The sequence below is a fragment of the Globicephala melas genome, chromosome 9 (genome assembly GCF_963455315.2).
Source record: "Globicephala melas chromosome 9, mGloMel1.2, whole genome shotgun sequence".
Classification (NCBI taxonomy): Eukaryota; Metazoa; Chordata; class Mammalia; order Artiodactyla; family Delphinidae; genus Globicephala; species Globicephala melas.
The window spans coordinates 102,834,242-102,846,287 of record NC_083322.1 but is presented as its reverse complement, the minus strand read 5'-3'; the positions used below and the strand labels follow the sequence as shown (position 1 = coordinate 102,846,287).

The 12,046-nt window shown below is 51.6% G+C and overlaps 1 protein-coding gene across 4 annotated transcripts in view; it reads right to left on the bottom strand.

Annotated features, from left to right (window-relative positions):
- GRB10 (growth factor receptor bound protein 10) overlaps positions 1 to 12,046 on the bottom strand; it is a 199,442-nt gene that overhangs the window by 36,227 nt on the left and 151,169 nt on the right. For all 4 annotated transcript variants that reach the window (XM_060304923.1, XM_030871324.3, XM_060304922.2 and 1 more), the window contains 3 exons: positions 9,767 to 9,923; positions 1,862 to 1,977; positions 818 to 886 (listed from right to left, as the gene is read on the bottom strand). In XM_060304923.1, coding sequence (XP_060160906.1) covers positions 818 to 886; positions 1,862 to 1,977; positions 9,767 to 9,923 — 342 coding nt within the window. The remainder of the gene's footprint in view (positions 1 to 817; positions 887 to 1,861; positions 1,978 to 9,766; positions 9,924 to 12,046) is intronic.

Sequence of the window (12,046 nt, the reverse complement as noted above, 5' to 3'; positions counted from 1 at the left end):
TCCCCCCACCAGCCACACCTCTTTCTTCAGGGAAGGTAGGTGAGGAACCAGATCTGGGGTGACCCTCGTGGGTCCCCTACACTGACTGAGAGGGACACAGTTCCTCCTGCAGACGGTATGGGCCAACGGGGCAGGTCCCGGTGCCCCCGGGCAGTGCTTCCGGCACCTCAAGACATCACCGTGCACGTTCACCAAGCATCAAGCCGTCTCGGATCAGGCAACTAAAAAGCAGGAAACCACTTTACCCTCCTTGTGCACGGGCCACGATAACTTAGTATGACAACTCTCACCCAGGGCAGGCAGATGCCCTGCGTGGAGGGCCCAGGACACAGCACAGCGGCTTTCAGCTTCCAGAGGCAGAAACACAGCAGGAAAAGGAGGGCTCAGGGCAGACTTCTGCAGGAACTACATTCGAGTACTTTCTCTTACATTCAGTGCCACCTGGAGAGTGCTGGCTGCCTTAGGGAATGGTTTATTCCCTTACTACTTAACGTGCCGTTAAGAGACACGTCTTTAGGGGTGCAGAGGAATATCCTGACTTCCCAGGACAGCATGAGGCAGCAGAAAGCGTGGAGAGGCACCCGATGGCCTCTAGGTCAGTGTATCCTGTTTCTAAGTGCTTGTTTTGCTTTGAAGGAGCCTGGCTACATGCAGCTTTCCCAGGGAAACACTCATTTCTGGTGACTCTAAATTCCACGAGGGGCCAAGGCTCGTACATGAGTAACAACGCAACCGCTCCAGGCTCCTACCAGGCCCCCAGGACAGCCTGAGAGCTTCTACGCAGAGACTCCAGCAGAAGCCTCTTCTTGCCCAGTACCTGCAGAAGCTGGGTCTGACTGCCGTTTGACTGCTGGCACCAGGCAACCATCTGTTCTGGGAAGAAATTCTAGGCCATGGAAAAACAAAGATGTCAGAGGTTAGCTTAAGAGTGGGGAAAAGCATACTTACAGGTATGCCAGTACCGAAAACTTTCCTCCAGGTAAAATTATGTACAATTTGTATTTAAAATGACAGTGCTTTCTGTTCCTTTATCACACCATGGAAACACTGACTTCAACGGGCTGCATTTTCCCTTCAACGCTGCACCAAGTTTGGAGTGTCTGTGATGCCCACTATGACCCACGTCTGGCACTGCACCAAGGCAGAGGGCTGCCGCGTGTCCTAACTCAGGGACACAGACGCGTGGCATGAGATAAAGAACCCCTGAAACTAGGAGATGCGCACAGAGATGTGAAGAGGCCTTTTCTGGTGCATCGCCCAAAAGTAGCTACCAAATTTCTTCCTTTCAATGAAAAAGCAGCTAAACTATCAGAACCAGAAGTTGATGCTGGGACCCCCCCCCCCACCCAGTTGCTGCTGCTGTAACTCAGAATTAGGACTGGCGCTCACACCACGGCAGGTACGAGCTCCATCCTGATATCCCACAAGGCAAGGGCCCCACCCCGCAAAAAGCAGAAAAGAAAAGAAAAATCAAGGAGAGTAGCTCAACCCACCTGGATTTTGATTTCTCTACTGATTCTTCCCCCAATAATCCCAAAGTAATACTTGCTATTTGCAGAGAATAATGAGTTTTTATTTTGCTGAGTATTTGACTAAGTTACTCCTAGAGACTAAGCCCCTCTCCCACTCCAGCTATTGGGAGAAGGTGATGGTTAGCTCCGGCCAGAACAGAGGCACTTAGTTAAGCATCAGAGAGAGAGTTTCAAGCCAGGATTGCTTAGTTAACTAGCCACTCAGATTCTCAAACCCAACTGCCACCCGTTACATCTCAGTTATTTTGTGACCTGCTACTACGAAACTCAAGTATAAACTGCAAGATTTCAAGAGTGCCAAACCCCAGACTCAAAGATAAAAGACTCACCGTGGGATTTTTGAAAAACTCGTATTTTGCATAATTCTTCCTGAATAAAAATTGACTTTCACTTGCCATGGTGCTCTCTACCTGGGCCACCAGCTCATGGTCTTCCAAGCACCTTTCTGCAGAGGAAAAGTACTGTGTGAGATAAACAGGCAGAACCTTCAAGGCAGCCTCACAACCAATTACAAAATCTGCTTGACTTTTCTGTTCCTCTTCAAACTTCGTGAGCAAAGACGAGGTCAAGAACCAAAAGTAAACCGAAACCTCTAATGTGTTATCTCAAATGCATAGGAGGTCTTAGGACACAGAGTATGAGGAACTCAGGTCAGTCTTAACTTTCATATACTTCTTCTCAATTTGGCATCAAAAAAAGACTCTGCGCAGGTGATTCTGCCTTTAAATTAAGAAATGTCAACTCTTGGAAAGAACAGGGACTCTAATGACTGGGAAAATGTCCCAAGACACAGGACAGTGGGAAGGCTCTGAGCAAGGAGGACGCACGGGCGGGTGGGTAGAGGTGGGGGGCAGAAGCAGGACGGCTTTGATTTCGTGAAACTCAGCTGCCTAGGAGGGTGTTAGGGCGTAACACGGGAGGGAGTGGGCTACCAGCAGGCAGCCCGTCCCCACGCCCGGCTGTCCGCTGGAGCCCACGCTAATCACGCACACCCCGGAGCTGTTCTCACGGCGGGACTGTGCCGCTGGGAAGGACACACACGTGGCACAGCACTCGGGGGAGCGTGCACGGACACACGCTTCGGTGCCTGACTCAGCAGCGGCATCATCTGGGGCGGTGTTTCCCTCACAGTCCGACACTCTGGCTCCACGTGGAACATGAGAGGCACGTGGCCTGACGCCCTCACGTGTCCCTGCACAGCCTGCTGACCGGGCGGCAGGGAACCAACCACGTTCAATAACGGGATACGCGACAGGAGCAAACGAGCCCAGGGCGGTTTCGACGTGTGAACTGAGGCCCAAACGGCGGAGCAGGAGATGCCACGAAACTGACACGAACGCTCTGTCGGCCCTTCCCAGCTCCCGCTTCCTTGCACACAGCCAGCGCGGAATCCCCAGGAAGGACGAGGTGCAGGGTGAAAGCGTTCCTGAGTCAAAGCCATCTGCGAACGTGGGAGAACTCCTGTCCACGAAGGACAGTCACCAGGCCAGGGGTCTGAGCCGGGCCCCGCGGGCACACAGGGCACACGAGGACGGGCTGTCCTCGGTAGAGACATAGTTAAAGCCTGAAGTTCCTCCCCACGATGAACAGAAAGCTCAGGCACCTCAGGAAGGGCCAGACCTGGCACCACCAGTGAGCCACAGACAGGCCCACTGGTCCCCGGATGAAGCGGGCACTGGCAAGCGATTCAGGAACCGCACACCCTGCCTGAGGACGCCCCCAGGACAGAGGGGAAGAACCAGGGGCAGCCTGAGCATGGTTACAACAGCTATGTCTGCTGCCAAGATAGGGGTTAGCACAATGTCATTCATTTAAGACAAACCCATGACTTTCCTTGAGATTTTTGTTCAGAGAAAACATTTCTGTGGTTATGGGGAAAAAAACAACTATGACCCAATAACCTGCTGATGGCTGGTTTATAGAATTAAAATTTTTTACCAGGTAAAATAAGGAGAAAGAAAAGAGCGGGGTGGACCTAAGGGAGGACAAGGCAGATGTCGAGTTTCAGGGGCACAGGGCCCTCCCAGCGGGAGCCACTGGCTCGATAGGGCCCCAGGATGCTGCAACCCAGGCAGGATCCTCTCTTCCCAGGCCTAGCTACCCTGGTACAGCCGCATACGGCAGCGTGAATAGACTGTCAGCAGTCCCGACAGGAGGTGCTTCTCTGCCCCAGGCCACTCCGCTGACCCCACGAGGCCTGGGAGACCTACAGGTGGAAACCAAGGCCGCTGCACCCTCTGCGGCCAGTGGTGGGACCAGGACTGAGCTCCTCAGAGATGCCAGAGCTGTCGGCCTGGCCTCCCACTGAAGGCCCAGGACCTGTGCTCACAGCTTTTGAAAGGCCACTGGGACAACCTCAGTTCAAAGCTCTTTTTGTCCAGGTCTGATTTTCTCTCTGATTCTAAAGACACATATTTTCAGATGACCTCAGGCAATAGTATTAAACGCTCACATCACCAGCTACAGATGTCATATGATCACAATGGCCTTAAGTAAAACTGCCATGTGACTTTTCATCCAAAAGGACTTTTTGTACAAATGGAAGAGGAAGACGTCCCTCAAAGGGTATCTGTAGTTTTCTGATTTCCGGAACTAAGGCCAGCATCTATGCCGCCACCATACTCTACATGAAAGACATTTAAAACTCAGACAACTCAAAAAAAAAAAGCATATTTTGTAGACTTCTCAATGATGGCCATCCGACTCCTGGGCATATACCTGTACAAAACTCTAATTCAAAAAGATACATGCACCCCTATGTTCACAGCAGCACTATTCACAACAGCCAAGACAGGGAAGCAACCGAAATGTCCATCAGCAGAGGAATGGATAAAGAAGACGTGGTACACAGATATGCATACAACGGAATATTACTCACCCATAAAAAGAATAAAATAATGAACATGGATGCAACCAGAGATTATCATACTGAGTGAAATACCATATGATATCGCTTATGTGTGGAATCTAAGGTATGGCACAGATGAACCTACCTATGAAACAGAAACAGACTCACAGAGATCAGACTTGTGGTGCCGAAGGGGGAGTGGGGGAGAGAGAGGGAAGGATCGGGAGTATGGGGTCAGTAGATGCAAACTAGCATATACAGGATGGATGAACAACAAGGTCCTACTGTATAGCACAGGGAACTATACTCAACATCCTGTGATAAACCATAATGGAAAAGAATATAAAAAATGATGTATATACGTGGATAACTGAGTTGCTCTGCTGTACAGCAGAAATGAACACAACACTGTACATCAACTACACTTCAACTAAAAAAAGCAGCGTATCTTACTTCTGGGGCCGTGCAGCAGACACAAGAGTCCTCGGCAGAAACCTGGGCGGTCCCGAGGGGTGAGGTGGGGCTGGCAGACCCAGCACCCAGCCGAGGGCACTGGGAGGCATCAGCATCCCACCTCACTGCCCCCTGAAGCCCCTCACCGCCTGGCGCAGCCCACGTCACAGAGACGGGAGCGCTGAACAGCTGCCCCAGGCTTCCCGGGCTGTGCGGAGCTGTGTGCAGCAGAACACGCCCACAGCAAACATCCTGACGTCTGGATCTGCCCCGTAAGCAGCCTCCCCGCTAGGTGTGTATTTTAGTGGGGAAAGGGTGTCATTTGGTGCCTTTCAGAGGTAACAGACACAGAGACAGAGATAGAAAAGGATCAGCCTGCAGAGGCCGCTCTGAGCCCCAAGGCTGAAGGCAAGGCGGCCGCTCCTCCCCGGCCGGTCTGTGCAGATGTCAGCATCTGGAGGCACCGGTCACGCCACAGGGCGGCCGTCACGCCCTTCTCATCTGACCAGGAACAAACCCAGAGCAGCGAACAGCCCGAGGAAGGGTTCCTGCTTCTTCCTGAGGTGTTTCGTCCTGATTCACACGACAACAGAACCCCCCAAATCCTTGAGGTGCACAGGACCCGGCTGTGACCCTCCTCGGTGACGGTGCCCCAGGCTTAAAATTAAGTCCCAGCCTCTCCCGCTGACCCACTCTGACGCCCGTGGTCACTCAGGGCCCGCCTGTGGGAGCCGCTGCACTCCCAGGGGGATGGAGCTTACAGGTGGGCCCATCTTCAAGTTCACGGGGGGCACCAAGATGCTATTTTTCATGCCAAAGTTCCTGTTTTTCGAGATTCCTTTAAAATACAGTTTGTGTACTTGATACAGCTGCAGGCTGGCTGTGTAACATCCCTATGCCCTCTACCTATTAAGGTGTCCTGGCTGAAGTGAGCCTGGCTGCTCACCTGCAGACAGGAGGGCAACGGCCCCATCCCAGCCCCTGCTGGCTGGACTCGGGGGCTGTCCGGTGGCACTGGCTGGGGACAGTGGTTCCACGTCTGAGCTCTACCCAAAATACTGGAGCCGAAACATCCCATCCAGGCTGGACTTTTGGGGCCAGTAATGGTTGGAGAGATCAGGAAAGGTATGAGTTCCCGGGAAATCAGGAAACACAGGACACGGTCACCTAAGACCACTATGCACTCAGGGCTCTGCCCCAACTCTTCAAACCAGCAAGTGGTGCAGGAGCCCACACTGGGGACCAGGAAGGGCCCTTGGACCTGGCTCTGGCAACAAGCCCAGTTCAGAGAGATGGCAGAGAGGGTCCTTCCAGCAAGAGATGCTGCCCGCGCCGGCAGCTGCCGCGGTTCCTGCCCCTCCGTGAGCCTGATGCTCTGGCCCCGCGGGTACCCTAGGGGGCTGTGGACCTCACACACGCACGTGGTCTCCTGCTAGTGGAAAGGAAGCCGTCTCGAATGGCCATCCTGGAAACTGCCCCATGTCTCCTAAATCATCGCTCGTTTCTGAGCGCGAAAAGGTTTAATACTGTTAAGGATATGATATCTAGCTGCAAAGATCGGCATCGTAATTGTGCTTGGAAATCCTCAATTTCTAAGGCTATACATCAACTCAGTGCTGTAAGAGTGGGCTGCTCACCCCTCCATTACTGGGGACTGGTGGAACCACCGGCCTTAGGGATCTGCAAGCATCATCTCCCTTCGGCCTGAGCCGCCAGCCTCGTGTATGTGCAGGTCCCAGGAGCATCCCCGACGTACACCCCATGAGAAAGTGACCTTCTAAAGGGAGAATCAGTGACTGGGGAGGCAGGGCTGGTGGCTCTGCCCTGAGAATGGGGGCGGCGGACTCGTGTGCCAGGGGACTCAGGAACACGCCCAGGACGCTGTCAATCACAGAGAACGCTGCACACCCCACCCGAGGGGGTTTATGCTGAAACACCACAGGGAGCCGTGAAAGGCCCTCCCACAGCCCTGCCCCACGGGAGGCATCAAACAGGGAACTGGACCTTCCTCTTCCCACCACTGGGCATCTGACCATTACATGCTGGCGGATAATGGAAGGAAGAGGATTTTCACCTAAATAACAACTTAACGGATCAAAACCAATATTAAATCATAGGCTTGGATCACAAACAAGAACAGGCAGGGAAGACACAGGGCCGGGATGCAATAAGCTGTGTGTGGAGAGTGGGAGGTTTCCCTGGGCCCTGCCCTTGCAGGAGGGCATGACTGACTTGGTGGAACTAACACCTGCAGAACCCAGGCATCAGGACAATGCGTCCCCTCGCTGCTCCTGAGAAAGGAGCTCGTGGGAGAAGGGGAGGAAGACTCCTCTAAGGGGGCTTCGTGCATCTGAAGGTCAGCTCACTGATTTCTTTTTGTCAACCAGGATCTAAAATTTGATCCACATGTTCTTTTTTATTTGTTTCATCATTTTACTTGCCCCTCTCCTTTTTTTCTTTTCTTCCCTTTTTACTTGGTTTTATAATAAACTATTGTCCCCTAAAGGGGAGTATGTCAATCCATCTGTGAATAAGAGAAAGAATACAGAATAAAACGTATGGACATCACATCCCTGAGAGTGGTGTGTGCATGTGCATTTCGTATTTTACTCCCTCAGAATAAATTTTCAACTGATTGATCATTTTCCAAGTTTATCATCTACTATACGATGCTGCAGAAATCAAGTGCTACCACATAACAATGGAATCAGAATTTCTCAAGCAGTCCCTATGGGACAAAGTTCTGTGTATCTGCATCCATTCCGTTATGTTCTCTAGGTGTGGACAGTGATATTCACGTATTATAATGTCTACAGAAGTTTTTTCATAGTTCTTTTCAAATTAAAAGCACAGTCAGACTTTTGAATGGTCTTTCAACAATATTCGTTACTTATATTTGGCTCCAACTATGCAGATGCATTTTTAAAATTACAGTAAGTCCCCTACATACGAATGAGTTCCGTTCCGAGAGTGCATTCGTAAGTCCAGTCTGTTCATAAGTCCAGAAAATTAGCCTAGGTACCCAACTAACAGAGTCGGCTGTATAGTACTGTACTGTGATAGGTTTACAATACTTTTCACACAAATAATACATAAAAACAAACAAACACAAAAAATAAAGAAAACATTTTTAATCTTATAGCACAGTCCCTTGAAAAGTACAGTGGTACAGTACAACGGCTGGCACACAGGGGCTGGCATCGAGTGAACAGGAAGAAGAGTTACTGACTGGAGGAGGGAGAGGAGGTGGGAGATGGTAGAGCTGAAGGATCGACAGCAGTAGGAGAAGGAGGGCAAGCTGCAACTTCACTCACGCCTGATGTTGATGGAATGCACATTTGCATCTTTGAAAGTTCGCAACTTGAAGGTCTGTATGTAGGGGACTTACTGTAATTCTCTATGTGTGTGTGTATGCATGTATATGGGTATATATACACGTGTATGCATGCATGTGTGTATGTATCTGTATATACATGTGTGTGCACGTGTGTCCATAAAAACTGCAGGGTTCCGACTACTGTTTAGTTTCCAAATTACTTGTGTGTCAACAGATGCTTTTGGTGACCCTATCAGACCACTCGGGACCATTTATGGATGTCCCAAACTGGAGCTTGCCAGCCGGTCGCTGTGCTGTGGCACCACTGAATGTACCTGTCAGGAGAAGGCTGCTGGGGACGAAGGACAAAGCATCTGATGACACACAAGTGCACTGCAGATCCGTAGTGACGGGAAAGAAACAAGGTGGAGTTCTTAGCGTTCACTTTACAACGCACACTGTCTGATAGCACAGGGGAGCCAGAACACGTGACTTCCAGCAACGCCAACTCAAATGTACCTCGTGTCATGTAACCTTAGACTGTACGATATGAGTTGCCCAAATGCCATTTAGTGAAAGAATATTCCAGACCTAGAGGCTTAATTTCAATTTCTTTGTCATTCTTAAAGGTCAAGAGAAAAATGTTAAACTATGGGAAGAAGTTTGCAAGCGGTGTAGTTTTTCTCTCCTTCGAGACACAGAAGAAAATAGAGCTGTTGATTCAGAAAAAATTCTAGTTTTAAATATGTGCCTATGATTTGGAAGCACCGTACGTTATCCAAAAAGAATTTCAACGGAAGTCTGAAAAGCTTCTTTACCTGAAAATAAGCCGCCTAAACCAAACAAACCAACCAATCAAAGACCTCAGTGAGTTCTGTAAATAGCACCTATTTAAAAATAATCTCTTGCTCTCTCGAATCACTCAGAGACACTGTGTGAGACTCAAGCTTAGGTGACATTGCTTTATGGCAACCCTCGACTCCCGGGGGCCTCCCCGTGCCCTCCTACAGGCTGTCACCATGGCTCCCCGACCCCGTCAGGTAGAGAGCTGCTCTCTGCAGTGATGCCAGAATCTCCCCAGGGCGCCTCCGGCTGCACACCCAGACCACAGGTGTGCAGCGAGCCCCTGAGCCCCTCACAGCGACTCCTGCGGACAAGTCACAGGGACCCTTCCCTCCTCCTGTGGCTGAGCTCTTGGGACTTACTGCTTCAAACTGTGCAAGAGCGAGATTCTGAAAGCACCAGGGGAGAGAGGCCTGGGAGGGAGGAAGGTGAGATTTTAGGAAAAAGAGGCAGGAGCATGGAGGACGACACACAGACCGCCTGCTACGCTGGCTGGCAGGGGACACTGCAGTGACAGTCTGGCATCTGGCGGCAGAGGTCTTCACCTGAAGGCCCACCGAGCACCCCACTGCTCCCCCCCACCTGGAGCTGCTGCCCCCCACCGGAGCTGCTCCCCCCCACCTGGAGCTGCTCCCCCGCAACCGGAGCTGCTCCGCCCAACCTGGAGCTGCTGCCCCCCACCGGAGCTGCTCCCCCCCACCTGGAGCTGCTCCCCCCCGGAGCTGCTCCCCCCCTACCCGGAGCTGCTCCCCCCCACCCGGAGCTGCTCCCTACCTAATCCCAGGTGCGGGTGGTGCTCCACCAGCGTCCAGCTGTTGTCGTCCACACAGTGACTTCTGTAAACCAGCAACTGGCACAGGTCCCTGGCTGTCGTGTCCGCCAGTATCTCCACCACTTTGCTCGTCCCGTCTTCGCTAAAGACTTTAACATCCTGCAACACAAGGCGGTGACACTTACAGATGAACAACCTTGGGTTTTCAGAAATAAACACTGAAACAAAATAAACAGGAAATGTGTGGACAGCAGCGCTCCAACACATGTATAATTGTTCTTCCAGGCGGCAGGTGACCAGAGGCTGCGGGTCTGCAGGCCACGCCCATCGACACTCCCCTTCCCTTCTCCGCCCCCCCCCCCCCACCCGTGGATGCGCAGGGCACCGTGGGATCACAACACAGGCTCTTACAACACCCAAGACACCTCGGGGACACATGGCCAAACCAGAGTGTGTGAGCTACTTCTCTACCACCTGTCTTGGGAAGCAACAGAATTCCTTTAAAATACTGCTGGCGGTCTTGGAACTGGACATTTTACACTTGAACCAATTGTGAGAACAAACAAAGCAACAGAAGGCCCGCAGAAATCCTAACTTTCCGCGACTCCAGCTGTTCTCCGTTTCTAGGGTCCTCAGTGCAGCAGACAGCACCCAGTGCCTCCTCCTGTCACCGCCACTCACCTCGTGCTCATTGAGGTGTAGGGAGAAGATGAGAAGAAGTAATGTGAATATGCTGAAATTGAAAATACTAAAATGATGGGCATAGTAAGAGCAGTCACAAAACCCTCTGGCCCCACCCCCTACAAAATTACAAGCCACCTTAGTTTTCCCAGTGTTGTTCAAAGCCATGACCTACCAACAGCTGCCAGGCAAGGGGCTGGCCAAGCAGAAACCCAGAGGACCAAAAACCTACCCTGCGCCAGCTGCAGAGCTGACGGGGTGCCGCCTTTAGGGGAACCGTGAGATGCTTCAAGAAATCTTACCTCAACGGCATGGAAAAAGCAGTCCGAGGAACGAGACGGCATTTTAAATCGAGACTGTCCCTGCAGGGGAGTGTGTCCCGGCCTTCTCCCACTGTCCCTGGCAGGCAGGGACCCCTCTCCGGGCACCAATGGTGGGGACGGAGCCCCAGCGGGCAGGCTGTCTCTCGGCAGCAGGGAAGCGGCTATGAGGCTGCCTCGGGCTCGGTCCTCTAGCTCGTGAATCAAGCCACGAGGGGCAGACCAATCAGGTCCCTGGCCGGGCCTGATGCAATCGCCCCCCACTCCCACTCCGGTGCCCCCGCCCGAGGCGGAGGTGATGACAACCCAACGACAACACAAGGCTCAGACCAACACTCCAGAAAAACCCCTGCTCATTCTTTCCCATGGCAGTGAACTAACAGGCAGGACACTCGGCCTGAGCACGTGTGTCCTCTGAACTCAGGCCTGTCTGCCAAATCGCTCAGCAACCTTGATCCCTGCAACCCATGCTGTCACTTGCGAGTCTGGAGTTGGAGCTCTCTGTGTCCTGAGTGTTAGCTGGTCTTAAAGAACTGGCCGCAGCTCTCTGTCTGTCTGTCTCTCTCTCCGTCCTTTTTCCCGTGTTTTTGATCAAGTGCAGACTTTGAACGTTTATTTCCACAGCACGGAGTCTGGCAGGGCAGTGAGTTGCTGGGATGACGTCCCACGGGGATGGCACGTTCCCACAAGGACCGTCCCAGCCGCCGTAGGGCTCACTCAGCCGGAGGGGAGGCAGGACCAGCCCGGGGGACAGAGCCCTTCAGCAGGGCAGGGTCCCTGCCCCCGCTGTTCCTGCCACCTCCCTGCCAGCCCCCCAACCCGGGCTGGGTCAGGACTGAGGGGTCTGCTTACAGCTCACATTTATCTTTAAAGAAATCCACCCCCTGTCTTTTCTGGAATTGATGTTTCACTCAGTGACAGCTCTACTTCTCCAAAACCAATTAAATATGCAAACACAGCTGTCATGACTAAGTATATAAAAATAAAATTTAATTTCAACAGAGAAGATGTCTCTGGTCTATAGGTAAACACTTTGTGAGAACAAATGCATTAACATAAAAGAAAAACAAATTTAAAAAAAGCAATGAATTCATACAATTCCTTATATATATGCTAATTATATATAATTACATACATACATAACGTACGCTACAGCAGTGCGTGCATACAACCACCAATCAACTACCCTAATTCTCCTTCTTTCCTAAGTTTCTAAGTGAGCTTATCTGTGACTACAGTGAACACTATTTTCCCTAGGAAACTTAAAGTAGGTTGAAGTGT